We start from the raw sequence: 19,980 nt of genomic DNA, 5'->3' as shown, positions 1-19,980 counted from the left end.
TGCATGTAAGTGCATGATAAGAGAGAAGATCCAGCATAAAGCAGAAGAGATAGAGGGAGGCTGCTCGACTAATAAGGCCAAATGGAAATTAAGGACATTTAAAGGATTTGCTGTTTGATGGTTTTCAGGCAGGATAAGCTTCAGATCAGGATTCTGGCTCTGCAGTGGACGTCGTTATTAGATTTAAATGTGTTCAGAGAGCACACGACATAATCTTAACAACTCTCAGATAAACTTGTTAGTAACAGAGGACTGCAGCATGCAGAGGTTCACATTTGCATGAGCACAGTGGGAGTGCAAAGGCTGGTTTGACTGAGGCATTGAGGGTTTGATGTCTTGATTTTGTGTTATGATTTTTATTATTTGTTGTAGTTTCTGTTCCCTCCAAGGATCTCGGACTGTTTTTGTTCCTGTTTTAATTTGAAGTGTCTGCCTTTTGTGTCGTTTGTTTTGTGATTGTTGGTGCTGTTGTTGCGTTGAGTGCTCAGTCTTTGTTCATTTGTCTCCACACACCCTGACAGAAGGTGTCTCTCTGAGTTCCTGTGATGGAGCTGCGTCTGAGTCAGTGTTAAAACTCAGACTGTTGGACGGTCGTCTTCTGTATCTGTTTCATGATTATCGGCGTTTTCTTTCACACCTGTTACCTGTACAGATCTGGGCTGTTCTAATCCACACCTGCCTCATTTTTGTGATCCTCAGATATATGTAGAATCATAAACCTGTAGGTTACATAAATTCTGTAGCAATTAGCATAAAAAAATCTCTTTTTCCTCTTTCCTCGTGTGTTTGTCTCATATAAACCTTTGCACATTGCAGAGATTCACTTCTATAAAGCCTTAAATTAAAATCAAGTTTTCTTTTAACTATTTCTGGCACTCTTTGGCACAGGATAATCCATTTTTCCTTCCTTGCACTTGGCAACAGTGGGAAGGAAAAACTGACTTTTAACAGGAAGACAGCTGGTGTGAAGGAAAGGGAGACATAAGGCACGCAGAGGAGGAGAGCCAGAGATTAATAATAACTAATGATAGGAAATGAATGAAAATGAGTCATAGACGCACCTTGGTTGCAGAGATTTTTAACACTGTGAATATAACACTCAGTTCCCTTCGTGCTTACATCTAAAAACTGGGTTTGTTTTATTTTTAAGGAACTAAAGATGAAGGTTGTATTGTATGTTATTGCTCATATATAAAGGATATAGGGGAAGCGCATCAACAGTACAACATAAATATCCTTCTTTCAATGAATCGGAGCGCTGACACCACCAGCATCGCAAACCTAAAGACCCCCACGTCTCTCCTTGTGTCTGTATTTGTTTATGACTTTCACCTGTCCTTTTCCTGTGGGGGTCCCACGTCAGCCCCCTGCTGTGAATCGCCATGCTCCATTACAAGATAACAACGCTCTCTGTGGGTGGCCCCGCAGTTAGAGGCAGAGGATCAGCCTGCCTCAGTCGGTTCTTTCACCTTTACTGTGGTTTCTCTCATCAGGAAGCGTGTACTTGCATATATACCTGGAGACGTTTTTTTTAATTAATCGAATTTTTAGCTTCTAAACTTTAGAAATTAAATGAGCTTATGTGTTTTTAAAGATACAGAAACGGCCTTGGTGGCTTACTGAATGTAATAAAAACAGCACAGCAGATCCCCAAAGACATTAAAGTGGCTCAGTATAGCAGAGGGAGGCACAGAGCAGTGCAAAGAAGAGCTGTCATTTAACACTGACACGAAGGTTGATGGTTTATTTGAAATGACAGAGACTGTGAGTACACTGCTAACGTTACAGTTACTTTATGTGTTTAATGTTAGCTGCTGCAAACATTTTGATTGATTCCACATCGACACTGTGCTGTCTCACACAAAAATGTGCATCTCAGGGGATCATGAACTCATGCAGCACAAATTCTGGATGCAGGTCTTTGAGCTGTGTTGTTTTTCCTGTGCTTGTGCACTTCCTTCTTCTGATTCAGCTGTAAGGACTAGAGATGGACCGATCCGATATTAGTATCGGTATCGGTCCGATACTGACCTAAATTACTGGATCGGATATCGGAGAAAAATAAAAAATGTAATCCGATCCATTAAATATCACGAAAGCACCTCACAAAACTTGCAACACGCCGTAACTCACCTCAGAACGTTAGCAGTCGGAGCAGTATGCATCATGTGATAGAGCGGCTGTGGCATGCGGGACCTGTGGTCTGGATAGCATTTGGAGCTTCGCTAGCAACCTGGCATTTCATCTCCGACAAAGTTATCCCCGAGAGAAGTAAAGCAAGTGTGTAAGTCCATCTCTGAATGTTTGTAAAGCATTCCTGCGTTAAGCTTAACGAGCGACTGCCTCTCGCTCTCCGGCTGCTACTTAAATCGTGAAACTGATTAATGATCAGCTGATCGGCTTTTCTGTCGCGAGTCCGTGTCTCTTGTTTGTTTTTGGCCCACTTTGCACCAGAAAGAGGAAAACAGCGGCTGAACAACAGCAGAACGTTTAAGCTTGATGAGCTGTTGTTAGAATGTATTTAATATTACTTTCTACTCGAGGATCTTTTTCTACGTAGCTGACGCTGGTAACTGTGCAGGGGCGGATCTAGCAAAGTTTAGCCAGGGGGGCCGATAGGGCATGAACAGGGAAAAGGGGGCACAAAGACATACTTTTCTTTCTTATTCTCATTTAAAATGTCGAGCTTTTAATAAATAATTATCTGACACCCAAAGTTTTAATTTAATGTAAAATGAATAGAAGTCAATTACTGTATATAGTGACTATTAAGTCTAATATATATACCCCTAGTAAGCTATAGTACTTTTTACTTTGGGAAGGTACCATCTGTGCAGTCTGCAATTTTGTTGAAGAAAGATGTTGAATCTATTTAATATTTCTTGAAAAATAATTGATTTCTGTGCATTTTTTTTCACACTGCATCAAATTAAGGTTGATTACGTCGATTAAGCATCATGAGGTGGCGCGTGAGGGGTGGTTCCCCATTTTATTTATTTATTTTTGTTGTTGCTGGGAGTTGGAACCCTATTAGTTAGGTTGCTTAATATTTCTGCTAAGTACTCTTTAAAATACCAGAATAGGGAGGATGGTGTAGGTTTAAGTTTATTAGATTGATCAGTATTGCTGAACTATGAAATATTTTTTTTGCATACAGGTATAACAGAATAGCTTTAGTGTAGTTGTTGTTTTAAACTTGAGTATGAACTTATACAAAATGCAGCAAGATATTTAAAAAACAGTTTTGTTGATTAAAAAACACTATATCGGATTCATATCGGTATCGGCAGATATCCAAATTTATGATATCGGTATCGGTATCGGACATAAAAAAGTGGTATCGTGCCATCTCTAGTAAGGACAGACTTGAACACTTGTCCCTGCACCTCAGTACAAACACTACAGAACAGAAACAACATTGATGGCGTTTTCAGGATTTTAAGTGTTCGTCCTGGTGACATCTGCACTACTCTCTTACAAATGTGATTTTGCTTGAAGCATCTGAGCTGCCACAGGAAACAGAGCCTGCTTGTCTCAGCCCAGGTACCTGTTCTCCTCCAACACATCAGGGACATAAAACACTCATCTGAAGTGCTGTTTTTGCGTTAAACTGTTGGTTAGCATGCGAGTAAAGGAGGTTGCTAGCCCAGACTATTGACTAATAAATTAGTCTCCATCAGATGTTATCGTTTGCTTGTTTAGATCTTCATTTTATTGTAAAAAGGTAAAATCAGTGCTACAGTAAAGATAAACCGAGAACCTCCCCACGCTGTCTCGTTTCTCATATTTTATTAAATCATGTTTCACTTCAGCCGACCTTCCTCGGGTACAAAAACCAGTGTTTTCAAAATGTTCACTCCCATCCACCCGGCAGAATTCCAATTAGGGAATATTGGATGTTGAAACACTTGACACGTGTTTGCTGTTAATCAGATGATGGCGCATTATAATAAAAACACAGGAACAGACTCACTAACAGGAAGAAGGATGAAGGATATCTGCTTCCATCGGTGGGGTGAGTGGGGTCTGCTGTGGGCTAATACTGCAGCTACTGCTGCACAGGCTCTGATAATGTGGTTCTCAGAAGGAATAACTAAGCGTTTAAAAGGGAGGCCTGTTGGGTGGAGAATGTTTTTCCTTGACTCAGCTTATTGTCATCATGCTTGCTTAGTTCAGACACAACCAAACTTGGTGTGTGGGTGTGCGCCGTGTCTCCCAGAGCTGGAAGATAAAGCGTGTTTCAAGGCTGCGTTTAATATGTCGGCTGTTAGATCACTCCTGTGCTTCTGTAAACGGCAGCGTGCATGTGTCAGGCCGCGGCCTTGATGTCTGCTGAGGCTCGTTCACATCTTATCTGCAAGTTTTTGGACAATGACCATTTTTGTAGCTTTGGCTCTGTGTGCATGTCAACTGAAACTGCCAAGAAGTGAACACTTTCAGCTTGGCTTCAACAACTGCATCAACCGTTTCAGGATTATAAACACTTTTATACACAACTCCATCATCAGAGGCTCAGGAAGTGGCAGATAAAAAATGTTTTTTATCTGCCACTTCCTGAGAACATGAAAACTTGATGTTGATGGAAGTGAAGTTGGCCGTCGTTAGACTGGAAATAAAGGCTTGTAATAAAGAGATGTGATGCAAGGTGCAGGTGACTGCTGGTTTTCTTTGTTGTTTTGGTGTAAAATCATGTTTCTGATTTGGAGTTTTGCTCATTTGGAGTTCAAATGATGAGGAAGAGAAAACGTCTGTGTCCTGTGACAGTTTGGTTTGGACCTCAGTTCACAGCCATGGTTCTGGTTCATCCCTTCAGGTGCACAGGGGTGCAGCGGTTACTACTGTGGCCTCACATCAGGAAGGTCCTGATTCCAAATCCACCGCCCGGCCGAGACCTTTACAGACTTGTATGTCTGCTCACTCTTCTACAGTTCTCTTCTTCCTCCCACAGTCCAAAGACACGTTAAACTTAGTGGTTCTGAACTGGTCATAGGTGTGACTCGTGTGCTACCCCTGAAACAGACCAGCGACCCCCCCCCCCCCCTCTCTCGCTCCACAGCAGCTGAAATAGGCTCCTGCTTTCTGACAAGCACTTAGGAAAATGGATGGTCGGGTTCATAACTTGTTTTTCTTTAGAGGGATGCACAACAGAAACAGGGTGAAATGTATTTTTACTGCAGATCAGATCGCTTCATCATGGACCAGCCTGTTAAGAATGACATCATCGTTTGTACCGTGAGCTTAGTCTCAGCTAACGGTCACAGCATTACTGTCGTCGTATTTAAACAGAAATATTCAGTGTAATCAATGAAATCCACTCTTTTCCTAAAGATAACTTTTGGACAAGAACTTTAATTATTATAACAGCAGTCGATTAATCATTAATCAAAAAATGTGTTACTTCTAAGACAGAAAGTCCAATAATTGACATAAAATAACTTGTTTTGCTTCATGCAGTAACCAGAAGCAATCCAGCAAGAAAAACTGAAAAAATGACTAAATTTAAGGTTAATAAGTAATCAATTAGTTTTTACATTTATAAATAAATAGTTGAGGTTAATTTTCTTCCATTCACATATTGATTTTGGACTGTTTACTGAATAAACTGAACACTTTAACGACGCCTCTTTGAAATTGGACATTTTCACTGAGCTAAAGTCAAACAGTCATTTTTAGCTTTTGGTGATAGAGACACAATCTGGGTTATACGTCCTGGTTTCAGGTCTGCATTTCAGAAACGGCTTTGCTGTGACTGAACGTGCATCTGGTGCATCTCGGGATCAGTCGATGAGGAGGAAATGACTGTGAGCGGGGAGCCTCGCTGCCCTCCCTTCCACCTGGCAGCCAAGCAGCACCCTGTCAGATTTATCTCCCTCCCAGGATAAGGCTAATCATTTGGCCAAATACAGAGATCCAAATAACCTTCAGGAGTGCCACGTTGTCCTTTCCCCTCCCCTCCCCTCCCCTCCTCGCCTCCTCCTCTTCTTCCTCCACCCCTCTTCGCCCTCCCCCTTCGCAGGCCCCGCTGTCTCCGCAAAATTGCCTTCTGGAGTTAGTGAGCAGGAACAGTTAAGATTTACAAACAATGATGAAGCTTGTCATGCGTCTTTCTCCATCCGTCACGGCGGTCCGGGCGGAGCTGTGGGTAGAGCCGTCCCGGTGTTCTTCATAAAAGCCAGCTCTGTGTGAAATACGCCCCCGGCCGGCCTGTTTACTGCCCCGCGCTCGTCAGCAGCCCCGCCGCCGTAAATCGCCGAGCGGGAGGTGACAGTGCAGTCCATCAAACTCCCACCCCACTTCGCTGCCCTCCCAACATCTCACCTCGCGCTACCCCCACCCCTCATCACTCCATATAGACACACACAAACCGCAAACACCCGCCCCGCTTCCTCGCTAAGATCTATCCGAGGAGGCTCAGATGAGCTGCCCGAAAAGAGTTATGGCGGTTTCGGTCTTACGGGAGACAGCCGCGCGCCCGGTCCGTCGGTGTTTATGTTCTTTCTTTTTTGTCCTTGTGTAGACTTTTTCAAAATTCACGAGAGCCCAAAGTTTGCGAGCTGTCAGCAACTTTCCCTCCACCTCCGACTCTGTTTTTAGACCTCGCCCGCCTGACTGTACGTTTGTCTGTTTTTGTTATATTGGTGTCAGCGCGGCGTGCAGTCATTTAAATGCAAATCAGATTGTTGAGCTATTGCAGATGTTAATCCTGCTAATCGATAGACCTGTGTAAGCCCATTAAGTTAGAAATCCATTACTATCTTTCTAGATGATATTCTATTGATTTTTCTTGCTTCGGTCTACACTCTACTGTACGCCAACGTGAGTTACTGCGTATAAAGTCTGGCGTTTCGGGCGTTCCCCTCCTCCTCGTGCAACAGGCGGGGAAACAAACGGCGGGGAGATTGGTGTTAGTAAGTTTCTTTGTGTCGTGTGTAAAATGGGCTTTACCTGCTTTCAGATCAGATTTCTTTACACTCACATACAAAAAGAGTTAAGAACACACACACACACACACACACACTCGGGCCGCACTCATTCCCGAGATGTCGGCAGGGCCTCTCGCTCTTTTGGATTTATTAAACCTGAAACAAATGGGTACCTGAAACCCAGGAGGTGACCTTTTCAGAGGGAGTGCTGTTTCATGTCATGTAGCAGCCAGAGTTCATTTCCTTGGTCACTGACAGGCTGACAGCATCACTCAGCTCCGTGTTGTTTCATTGGCTCAAAAACAAACGGTTGCTGCAGGAAGCAGAAGTTTTGTATTGATTATGGAGCTTAAAGCTCTCTGTAAGATTTCTGTGACACACAGGAGAAAGCCGGGGTGTTGTTTAGTAAATAAAAAACAGGGACATACTGTGATTGTAGCTTCAGATTAAAATATGTGAGTTCAAATTGGACTCTTGTGTTTTTCCTTGTTTTGTTCTTTTGCTCTAAATGCTGTAATTCAGTCCATGCTCTCCACACATGGATCTTTCTGATGTCACTGGGAGTGGATGTCCCTATTGGATGTCTGCAGGTGCTCAACTTGAGCCGAAGCCAACATGGAGACGCCTTCAACCTGCATTCTTTCGATCAGACACCAGGGGGCGATCGTTGTGGTTCCAAATACAGAGGAACACTTCCCTCTTTATGCGTATGCTCCTTGGCTACATACGTTCACCTGAACAATAGAAACCAGCCTACAGTTCAACCACACAATGAATGAAAACTTTGAAATGGGACGAGGGCTGCGTCACGCCTCTGTCATCTTCACTGGGGACAGACTGGTTAACAATGCCGGAGTTTTTTCATTTAATGGCTGATGTCAGAAAAGTGTTTGCTTGGTTAAAAATACACTCGTCAGTAAAGTGGGCAGTGACAGGATTGGACAGGAAAAAGAAAAGATGCAACTGTTCAGTAATTACCAGCTTTAAAAAACAGAAAACTCTGGGTCACACACTTTTAACAACAAATTAAAATTTTAGTAACCCTGGTTATTAATTGGGTCACCTCTTTGAATATAAACACGTTGTGATCTTTGCAGTTTTTCAGAATACGTTTTGTTTGCTGTTTGTTTCTGAGAGTCCCCGCAGTGTTCCCGTCATCAGCGTGTCTGACTGAGCGGCCGTTGCTCACAGAAAAGTCCTGCGTGTCCTGTCAGGTTGTCTTCCACACTTTGCCGTGGTGCTAAGTGCCCTGATAGCCCGCGGGGCTGTGGACGGGCTAAATACCGGCGTAATTGTCTGCTCGGGGCACAAGCACCGCTGTAATGCGTTGTACAACCACCATTAACACAGGCCTGGGGCTGTGGAGACATTAAATGGCCAGGGCTGTGTAGTTTATGTCCTCTTCCCCTCACTCTCTATTTCTCTTTCCCTCTTACACACTCGCACACACTCGCACACACACACACACACACACACACACACACACACACACACACACACACACACACACACACACACACACACACACACACACACACACTCTCACACATTGTCCTGCTCTGAGGGGCTTAAAAGGAGATGAAATGTGATCCTATTGGCTGCTGTTTCATCTTTGATTTTCTTTGATGTGCTGCATCAGTCTTTGTTGCTCGGGACGTTTGGATTAGCTTTAGTTTGTATCTGTAGTTCAGGAACTTTATTAGCGGCAGCGTCTCGACCCGGTGAGCAAACAGAACAATCAGACTGAAGCGTTTCTGAGCCACAGTTACATAATGAGACCTAAATGTCTGACACTTATTCACTCAGAAAATACACATTTTTGTCATGTTTTCTGTTGTACTTTCACTTATATCGTCTGAGATCTTAAAGCTTTAGACAGTTAACTTTAACATTTAACGATTAAAAGTCCTGATGTTCTCGTTCGGTTGCCTTGAGTTTGTTTTCATGAATGAAAAACCTGGTGCACTGATTTTTTTTTCCTGTTTTACTTTTAAATAGAAAGAATAGGAAGCTGACATTCACATTTGTGATGTGGTTATGTATATGTTTAGGACTGGTATTTATATTTTTGTAAAATGATATCCTAATTAACATTAATAATAAGAATAGCCTTTTTAATGAAGTCTTGTATTATGGTGGCATTTCAGGTTCTTAAACACTGAAAAATGACTTTGTCTCCTAATCTAGATTCTAACCTGATGGTTCTACGCAGCTAATCTCAAAATGCAAACATGACTTATGTCTAAATGTTCTCCGGATATAAACGACTTCTTGGATGTTGTTTCCTACTATGCTGCGTTCCCACTTAATGGTGCTCGTGTAGTCTCTTTCCTCGCGTTGTTTTGAGCATCAGCAGCGGCTGACAAATGACGCGGCCGTGGCAGCTCTCCGAAACAGCCGAGCGACTCGGATAAACACATCTGGCAGCTTTAGCACCCGTGAGAGGCGTCCTCCTATCCACAGCAATATATTTCACTCTTCCTGTGTCCTTTACTTTGGCATTTTTCTTACCCTGTCGACTCACAATGAATCTCTTGTTTAAAATGTAATGATAGAGAAGTCCTGCAAATATCGATCGGCCACCTCAGCTCATTATTGCATATCCATAACTCTTCGATGGATCATGTCAGGCAGCCCAGCGATGGACTGACGGGCCATTTTGTGAGCTGATGGGGCACAGTAGCCGAAATGGAGATTTAGCATAGGGACGAGGGCTGCGTCACGCCCCTGTGGCAGTCATCTTCACTGGGGACAGATTGGTTAACAATGCCGGAGCAAAGGTTTCTCTCTGCTTAATTAGCCTTTGACCCCGACAGTCTCCGTGGCCTCGTCTCGGTTTGGTTCCAAAACAAACCAATAATGAGCCTTTAAGTGTTTTCTGATCCTCTGCATCCCTTTGAACAATTATCTTAACAGCTATTTATTAACAAGGTGAGAGTGATAAATGTATTTAACGGTACAGACAAGAAAACAAATAGTCCTGATTCATGAAAATGCAAAAGTTATTATTGACTCTGAAGATGTTTGATGTGAAATAGCAGTAGCTCAGGCAGTGACGGACTGTCAGCAGCAGTCACAGTGCAGAGCGAGGTGTGTGTGGTTTGTTTCAGCAGTGCTGGCTCTATTTGTACACACATATATATGTGGGGGGGCTCAAGGCTCGTCTTTGTGTTGTGAGAAAAAGAACAAATATAATCATACAACCAAAACAAAGAGCAGTCTGTCCTTAGGCTCTGTTAGCTTCAGTGTTCTGGTTTCCCTTCGATGTTGTGTCTTTTTGTTGCGACTGCTTCCACAGCAGGACGGGGAGGCTTTGAAACGCTTCATTTGGACTAATTCTTTAAACTTTGTGGGGAAAAATTCTCTCAAAGTAAAAAGAAAAGAGAAAAAGATTTTTTGTCTCCCTTCAGATGTGGATTTCTTTCCATAATCTGGATTAGTAGTTTATAAACTTGATAAGTTACATAATTACCTTAGGGGTTATTAAAGTACTCTAATTCTGAAGTCTAAATAAGTGGGACGCCATAGTGGGCATTTAGTCTGTTGCTTGGCATAATATTAATTGAAAAGTTCAATGAAATGTGTGAAATTATGACTGACACATACATTCTGTCAGGTTTAAAGGCTCCAAAACATTTAAGATGATGTCTTTTGATCAGCTGTAATGCAAACAGTAATATGGATTATGTGATGTCAAAGAAGTGAAACGAGCATTTTTTTAAATAAACTGATACATTTTAGACTGTTAGATTAAAATGATTGTCCAGCCTGCAGAGTTAGGGCTCCTACAGAAAAGCCAGGTGGTTTAAAGCCGAGGGTGAAGGTCTGCACTGTGAACATCAGCTGAGTGTCATGAGCCTCCACTGTTCACTGCTCAGTATTTAAAGCCCGCCTGCCTGACTGCTCTTTGACTGAGTTTTCCGGGCCATTAAGTCCTGCTGCTCGCCTGATGATGAGGAGCCGAGCGCCCATACGGGGAGCATCCATCCCTACATGGGCTGTCCTCAGTTGGACACACACGGGACCCTCTCAAACTGGCCAGGCGCTTTTTTTAAGCTGCAGCTCGTATCTTTTTAATGGGAGCCATTTAATCCCAGGTCAACCTTGTCATGTGACAGGCAACTCTTCATTCGTAAGATTGAATTTTTGCTGCCTTGATAACAGCCTCCACTAAGTGTTGCTGTCCCTGGACAGAAAGCGCTTTCAGGCAGTCGACAGTAGCGGGGAACTTGCAGCTTGCAGACACTGAACAGTGTCTCCTTTGCAGTTAAAAGTTATGAAAGTGAGAGCCAAAGTATCAAGGCTGAGTCATCTGCTGCAGAGACAAGAGTTTGGATCTAGTCGAGTCATGCAGCTGTTCTCTCTTAATATATCATTAATGTGTTCTTGTCTGTTATTCTAAATCAGGATTAAGACAAGATTGATTTTTCAGTTTGTTTGTTTTTGTCAGGAGTGTTAGTTTAGTTGCTGTCTCGTGTTTTGGTTCATGTCTATTTCTATCATAATTTATGCAGAGGTAACCTCCCCTGGTGTTTCTGTTATTGCTCTCTCTGTCTCACACAGTCTGTGTTCTTTGCTCCCTTCTGTTTCCTTGTGCATGTGTATGTTAATTAGGGCTGGGCCATATTATACAGTTCACGGTAATACTGGTACAATGTTAGGCAACGATAAGAAAATGATGTTTTCATACGCACATGGCCGATCGTTGAGTGAAACGGATGAACCAGAATTGGTTTGTAAAAATGCTGCAACTTCCGTGATGTGGAACTGGTTTGGTGTTTGTCCGTCAGATACACAACAAAGCACATTTTTTGTAGAACATGCAAGTGGCCGTCGTTGTTGTCGTATTTGTCGAACTAAGGTGCTCCTAACTCTGGGAGTAATCTGGGTCCTAAACTCCGTAATCCTACAGGTCCCAAAGTCAAACGAACACTGCAGCATCACTGAGAGTTAAAAACTGTCTAAATTCTTTCATCTTTAATAAAACGATCAGCATTGCTGCTTTACCAGGTGTAACTATAAAGTTTAGCATCCAGGCATCCATGAAAACAGAATTTATTACATTTAACGGAGTTAGAAGTTAGCGGAAGTTAGCGGAAGCTAGCTCGCTAGTTTCGCTAGTTACCTCAGCATGATATAGCATGTTCTGACTGAGAGATTTCTGAAAAAATTTAAACGTACAGCTCTGTTATCACTTCCAACATAAATGAAGACAGAAAACTAAACAGCAGTGACGTTTGTAAAGTTACTGAAGTTGGGCTAGCTGGTATATAATTATGTGCTACGTGATCGCTAGCGACACAGCTATGTTAGCATAACATAAACAGTGAAGCTGGAGGACGAACACTAACACTTTTCCACTCGATAAAAGTTAACGTGAATGTTCCTGATGGTTAGAGACAAATACAGTCGCATGGCAGGATGCTGTAAACGGACCAAACTTCAGTCAGGAGAACAACTGAGATAATCCATCCACAACACGAGGTTAGTCATTAATATACTGCAACAACATGGGAATAGAGCAGCTGTGATAGAATACAGCATTAATGAATCAATGGTACAGAAGTGGAGGAAGCAAGAAGAATGAGTTTAATAAAGTTTAATTTATCTGACAGCTTTGTTTCGCTTAATGTGTCTTATAATCCCATGCACCTTATGGGCCGAAAAATACATATTTGACTTTTTTATTTGGCACACTGCAGTTTAATGTTGCAAAGCTCCTCTTTTTAACTTCAGTGGATATTATATATGGTTATACTCTGGATATGCCAGCCCATGTCTACTGGAAATGGCTTTGGTTAAACTTTCAGTAAGGAATTTGCATTTGCACTGTTAAATTTTTATATAGCTTCAATGCACATAAAAAAACAGCTGCTTGTTTAAGTAAAAATAAATGGATGGGTTTTTTGGCGCTAGTAAAGTTGTGGAGTTGTATTTTGTCTCGCATCAATTATATCGTCAGTTATATCGTTATCGCAAATTTTCTGTTGATGTTCTTGCTGTTTGTCCAAGCTAAGCTGGACATTATTTAATTCTGGACTTTCCATTTCCACCAACATGTTCTGGATTTGGGTTCTTCTCTACATACTCCACACACAATGTCAAATTAGTTTTCCAAGAAAGCCCAATGTTAGAACTGCTAACACGATACATCTGATTATTAATCCTACAGAATCAGGTTAGTTCAGCTGGTTACTTTCCATCTGACTTGCTAACAACTACCTATCAAACAGAGGCAGAGACGCTGTGATGTGATGACATCTTAGAATCAGCTGTTAGCTGCTGTTGCACAAACATTACTACAGACAGCAATGCAACATCCATCCATTCTCTTCCGCTTATCATTGTCAGGGTAGCAGTGACCAATGCAGGGAACATATAGTCAGGTAATTCCACACATCACAAACTTAAAGTAAACAATTGCCTTTTAAAAGAAATTCGTTAAAAATACAGAAATGTTTGAGATTCACTGACCTAAAGGCTCACAAAGCTGTTAGCAGGTTTCAAGTCCCAGTTAGATGAATTATTTTCTTTGTTAATGAGCGATAAGATCGGCCTCGTTGATGTGAAATGATCTCTGCAAATTTAGATCCTGTGCTAAGTAGGTATTTATTTCAGATACATAAACTCCCCTGACAATCAGTACAGTTGAAGGCAGAGCTAAGCATGCACATACAGGGTGTGTGTGTTTACTTAAGTGTTATCTACCCACATGACCCTTGTGTACAGGAGATGAGTGTGGAGCATGAAACCCACAGAGCGAGCTTATCCTCGGAGGATCAGACTGAATTACCATCTCCTCTCACATCTGGGCTTTTGTTCCCTGCTTTGGCAGCAGCAGAAGTGATTGTACCTCCATTCACACCCTCCCTCCCTCTCTTAGCAGGACAAGTGGGAGGTTAAAAAAGCTTCCTTTTGTTAATCCACACAAAGACTGTTTAATAGTTTGGAAATCTTATATAGAGTGCTGAGTGAGTGAGAAAAGGGCACAAGTTCATTCCAGAGAACGAACTCTGAGCATCACAGGCGGTTTGTTACAGCCTGGAGGGGAACTTTGGACAGACTGGATATTCTTGGTTGTTACTATCAGACATGTAGATGAAAGTTACAGCTTAAAGTTCTCTGGAGGCCACGCATGAAATATATAACATGAAAATTATCTGTATCCATGGATACTGTGACGTCACCCATTAGTTTGTTTTCTTCACCCATGTTTGTATCAGCTAATGCTGGCAAGCTGGTTTGGTTAACAAGCATCCATCCAGTCGGCAAACGTCAGTGACTTGACGCGATGATAGATGATCACTGGAGATGCAAAGTGGGCGGTACCAGGTTAAACTTTTCCAACTTTGAGGTCAGAAAATGAAGCAACTTTGAACGAGAGCGAAGGGTTCTGTTGATTGAATACGACATGCTGGGTTATACATTGTTACCTAGGAAACCGGAGTTGTCTGCCTGTCTTCAACTTACAGATTTTATGTATTAAGCTTTTATCAACCCCCCTATTTAAGAAGGGGGGGCTGGAGAGTGTGCACCAACCACAGGGGGCTCGCACTCCTCAGCCTCCCCAGCTCTGTGCCTGGGACACTGGAGAGGAGAGTCTGTCCGTTAGTCAAGCCTCCGATTCAGGACGATTTTCAGTCGTGGAAGCTGGACCAACTCTTCATCCTCTCCAGAATATTCGAGAGTCGTGGGAGGTTGCTCAACCACTCAACACGTGTTTTGTGCACTTGGAGAACGCATTCAATTGCGTTCCTCGAGGTATCCCTTGGGGGGTGCTTCAGAGGTATGAGGTGTCTGGTTTGTAAAAGTTGGACTTTTCCCGTGGTTGTTTGACTTCACCAGCGCTGCTCTGTGTCACATATTAACATATTATGGACAGAATATCTTGGATGATGTGGTTCTGTTGGCTTTATTGGATGTAATCTCCGGGTCGCTTTGCAGCTGAGTGTGAAGCGGCGGGAGTTAGAATGATCACCTCGAGGTCTGAGGCCGTGGTTCGTGGAGTGGCCACTCCGAGTGAGGGAACAGTTACCCAAGGTAGAGGAGTTGAAGTATCTCAGGGTCCTGTTTACAAGTGAGAGGAGAGTGGAAACGGAGATTGACAGATGGTTTTTGGCCGTGGGGCATCACGAATGCTGTATTGATCTTTTCTTTTGAAGAGAGAGCTGAGCTTAAAAGCAAAGCTTTGGATTTTACCGGTCAGTCTATGTTCTTATGTTCCCTCGCCTAAGCTCACGAGCGCTGGGTAGTGACCAAAGAATGAGTTTGCAGATAGAAATGACCTTCGTTTGAGGAGTGCCTGACTCCTCCGTAGAGATGTGGTGAGGAGCTCGGTCATTTAAGAGGGACGAAGAGTAGAGCCGCTACAAGGGGCCAGTTGAGGTGGTTCAGTAATCGGACTGGGATGCCCCCTGGACGCCTCTTGAGTGAGGTATTCTGGCCATGACCTGCGGGGGAGGAGGTCTCAGGACAGACCCGGGATTTTGATTTAATTTTTTAAACTTTTCTATTTAATTAAGCACTTCTGATCTATTTAGTTTTGTGATTTTGTGTTTAATTTGACTGCTGTAACACGTTTCCACACACACACTTCCAAATATTTAGCATAGACAAGATAAAGAATATGTTTAATTTAATTAGTGTCATTAACAGGTGTGATGTGGCTAATTGAGAACACGGCTTCCTGCTGTCGCAGCGGCCTGACATTAATCTGAATTAAACAGGAGAGCCGAGGACAGTCGGATGCAGTTGGGAACATGTGTACTACAGTGTGTCGTGATTTAACGTCCCCACTGAAACTAACGCGTCCGGTTGCTTTCGGCCTTTAATTACACCATAGATTTCCTGCTGATGAACAGGCGGCGAATTAACAGTGAGAAGGCTAATTCACAGCCGCTCTCCCCCACCCACTCGCTGTTATTGCCACACAAGTTATTGTGTTATTGCTGAGGGATGGAGGGGAAAAAAGAGAAAGAGCTGAGTGCACTTAGCTACACAAACATTAGTATTAACGATCGGGCTGCCAGTTCACAACTGGTGACAAACTGCAGACGGGCAGAAACTGGAAACCAATCAGGAAGTTAATGAGGAGAAAAATTACTCCTCTTCTCTCCTCCCACCACTGCTGAGGAGAACACACACACACACACACACACACACACACACACACACACACACACACACACACACACACACACACACACACACACACACTAGTGCAGGGAGGTTTTATATTTTTTTAAGCTGTGAATTCAGTAGACTTGTGTAATCTGATTACCTGTGTACATTTCTCATAGTTTTATTGTATTCTGGGAGCTGCTGAACCTTCTAATCTGTCATCTTCTCTCCTGTAAACTCGATCCTCAGATTAACACGTGTGGAGCATCTTGATTAAGCAGCTGATTATTTTCTTGGTTTTTATTAATAAATAACATAAATAAAAAATAACAAAATCTTTTAATGTACCTTAAAGTAATTTTTTGTTAATTATCTTAACATTAATTATTTATTAATTTATTACTTTTATTAATTACATGTTATTAAATTAAAAAGGCATGATTTTGTTTCCTATTTGTATTTTTTGGCATTTATACAAAAAAGTTACTACTACTATTGTAAAAACGATATTTAAATATTTATTGAGTAATTCTGTGATCAAAAGGCTGTTCGACTTTTCTTGCTTCGATCTGGGAAACGTAACTTTTATCCTGTTAAATTAGCACTTTCTATTCATTTTACAAACAGGGATGAATGATTGCGTTTGCTGCCACATTAATGTTATTGTTTTATTAGTAGACATAGCTTGTTCGATTTCAGTTCAATTTTATTTATATAACACCAAATCAAAACAGTCGCCTATAAAATAAAATACATAAAATTGTATATTTATACGATAATACACACAGAGAAAAACCCAAAAACCATATGACCCCCTATGAGCAGCACTTTGGCAACAGTGGGAAGGAAAAACTCCCTTTTAACAGGAAGAAACCTCCAGCAGAACCAGGCTCAGGGAGGGGCGGGGCCATCTGCTGTGATTGGTTGGGGTGAGAGAAGGAAGACAGGATGAAGACATGCTGTGGAAGAGAGACAGAGATTAATAACAGATATGATTCAATGCAGAGAGGTCTGTTAATACATAGTGAGTGAGAAAGGTGACTGGAAAGGAAAAACTCAATGCATCATGGGAATCCCCGGCAGCCTACGTCTATTGCAGCATAACTAAGGGAGGATTCAGGGTCACCTGGTCCAGCCCTAACTATATGCTTTAGCAAAAAGGAAAGTTTGAAGCCTAATCTTGAAAGTAGAGATAGTGTCTGTCTCCTGAATCCAAGCTGGTTCCACAGAAGAGGGGCCTGAAAACTGAAGGCTCTGCCTCCCATTCTACTTTAATTTCTACTTTTAAATACTCTTACTGCTAATAGTTGAAGTTTATGTGTGTGCTTACATGTGTTTAGTACGTCCATGTTGTTGAAATGGGAACTTTTACTGACCTCTGCGTCAGTAAAAGTGTCCAGTGTTCATCTGCTAGTGGTGGGAGGAGCCTGGCTCTCTGCAGGTGCTGCAGGTGTGAAGTTGTGCGTGAGCTGGATGATGTGACGATTTCCTTTCCCACTCATGTACTGATTTATTTTTATTTGAATTATAATTAAAGTTTTGGAAATCAGCTGTTCAAGTTTTTAAAAATGTACGACTCTTGTTAAGTTAATAAGTGATTATAATGATTTGGTATAATAACTGTCTTCTGTATGTTTCCCTCCCTGAGCCTGGTTCTGCTGGAGGTTTCTTCCTGTTCAAAGGGAGTTTTTCCTTCCCACTGTCGCCTAAGTGCTGCTCATAGGGGGTCATATGATTGTTGGGGCTTCTCGATGGCTTCTTACAATATAAAGCGACTTGAGGCGACTGTTGTAATTTGGTGCTATATAAATAAAATTGAATTAATGTAGTTTATACTACTGCTCAGTTACATCAAACACAAAAAGCTGAGCACCAAAACTGTCAGCAGTTCTTTCATTCATCGTCTCCAAGCTCGAACATTTAAAAGTTTAACTACACGAAACATTTCAGAAACAGTTACCTGAGTAGAAAAGGTCACAACCAAACCAAACAGTGAAAATGATCATTGTTAATAACTGAGCCTGAGGTCTGCTGTTAGTGTTTGTGCTGCAGCTACAGGGCGAGTGTTAAAATGGGCGGGTGCACATCGCTCCGCTCTTAACTGTAAAAGATGTAATGCTTTTGTTTTGTGGTCACTGTCTTCTCTTTTTGCTCGCTGATTCAATTTGCTGTAAATCCCAGGCTTTGCCAGGAATCATTTCACCGTGCGCTCGTATTTATATCGAGGCTAACAGAGAGGAGCATTTATTCTGCAGAGCTGATGATTACTGTCCCGTTTTGTCTGTCTCACTGTAGTATTTCTGTTGTCCTTCTCGTTTACTCGCCTCACAGCACGGAGACATGTTTATTTTATATGTGCGCTGTCCTGTCTACCTACACGACGTAATAGGAATCTATCATATTAATGACTTTAAGGAGTTTCCGAGGAAGAGATTTGTACTTGGATGTCAGACGTGAAGTGAACCATCTGAGGATTGTCAGGGTTTTTTCCCGGTTTATTATCATGTCACTGCAGTGTGAAGGAGTTTTAATATCTAATAATCAAATGTGTCGAGCAAAGCTCAGCAAACGTCGTCATCGGAGCCATCGTGACAACATTTTGGATGTGCCGCTGTAGTGTTTTTAATCGAAAAACGACTCCTCCTTAATTTCCTCAATCAAATTCTGTGACTTCTTGTAGTTGGTGCAGCAAAGATTATGGAAAGTTGTATGAAATATAATCTCTTGTTTTTAATACTTTAATATCATTTTTAAAGTGGTCTTGAGCGATAGTTCTCCAGGCTTTCTGAAGGTCTTTCAAAGTTTTCTTCGGGCATTGGCTGCGTGTTCACTCGATTTTCAGTCCAGTCCAGGAGATGAACAGGAAAATAAAATCCAGCAGAGACCCGACACAGGATCAGCCTCTCAGTCGATTCATTCAACAGTCCAACAGTGAGTCTGCAGCTCACTGTAAAGCAGGGTGGAGGCTCTGCATTTCAGCCAGTGGGGGAGGATGAAATTATGAACACAGAACAGCAGCGTCCGATTGGGCACAGCTTCATTTGTCAGCACACTGCCAGTGCGGTTACAAGCTTACCTGGACAGGTACAAAATGTTGTTGCTTTGCATTGCTGCGTCTATTTTTCATCGTCCGACTTTTATATAATCAACATAAATAGAGTCATTAGAAAAAATGTTTCCATTATCTACCCAGGTGGTTGTTTTAGTCCCTGACATTGTTCGGTTTGTTTGATGTTAATGAAGTAAATCGATGTGACGTTTGTTGGTGACTCAAAGGGTTCAGACTCTTTAGAGAAGCACATTTTTGCTCTGAGATCTTCGGTGCTCCTCAGCAGATCTCTGACTCTCCATCTGTGTTGTTCCTGCAGCCTTCTCGCCCAGCAGCATCTCCGCTGGTCACGACTCCACCATGATCTGCCGCTCCATCAGCTCCCTGGTTAACGTTGACGCCAAGGCTGAGTGCGAGGCCAGCAGCCAAGCTGACGGCTTCACCGTCGACTCCATCGAAGGCGGCGCCACCAAATAAGAGAAGAAAAGGATAAGATCACACGACAGAAGCTTTACGAGCTCGGACGAGCTGAAACTTGATGTTCTTTAAAAACTGTTTAATCGTTCGCTCTAGTTTCACGTTGTCTGCACGTTTCCCTTCTAAAGCTCTGTTCTTGTATTTGTAGATCATTTTAAATCCAGTTCAGGGTTACGTATCGCAATGTAATTAACTGGCCAATGCAGTGAGACCCTTGATTAGCTTTAATCAAGATCAGATGATTGAGCGTGAAGCAACTCTTCCAAACAGAAATAAAGTGGGTTTTTTAAATGCAGAGCAAGGTTCTGGTTTTTTCCTTTGAATAAAGCTGCAGCGCCACATTTCTGCTGAGGGTTGCTTAGCATGATTGACTTTCACCTCATCAGTCCAACAGCTGGTGACTTATTCCCA

The 19,980-nt window shown here is 42.3% G+C and overlaps 1 protein-coding gene across 3 annotated transcripts in view; it reads left to right on the top strand.

Annotated features, from left to right (window-relative positions):
- dmrt1 (doublesex and mab-3 related transcription factor 1) overlaps positions 1-19,771 on the top strand; it is a 34,140-nt gene extending 14,369 nt beyond the window's left edge. For all 3 annotated transcript variants that reach the window (XM_085426500.1, XM_085426498.1, XM_085426499.1), the window contains one exon: positions 19,412-19,771. In XM_085426500.1, the coding sequence (XP_085282626.1) occupies positions 19,412-19,569 (158 nt within the window). In that variant the 3' untranslated portion in view covers positions 19,570-19,771. The remainder of the gene's footprint in view (positions 1-19,411) is intronic.
- Positions 19,772-19,980: the final 209 nt, after the last annotated feature.

This window comes from Rhamphochromis longiceps, linkage group LG12 (assembly GCF_057381845.1).
Source record: "Rhamphochromis longiceps isolate RC_006_pf linkage group LG12, R_longiceps_female_GT1.1, whole genome shotgun sequence".
In the NCBI taxonomy this organism is placed as follows: Eukaryota; Metazoa; Chordata; class Actinopteri; order Cichliformes; family Cichlidae; genus Rhamphochromis; species Rhamphochromis longiceps.
This window is presented reverse-complemented; position numbering and strand designations above follow the sequence as displayed.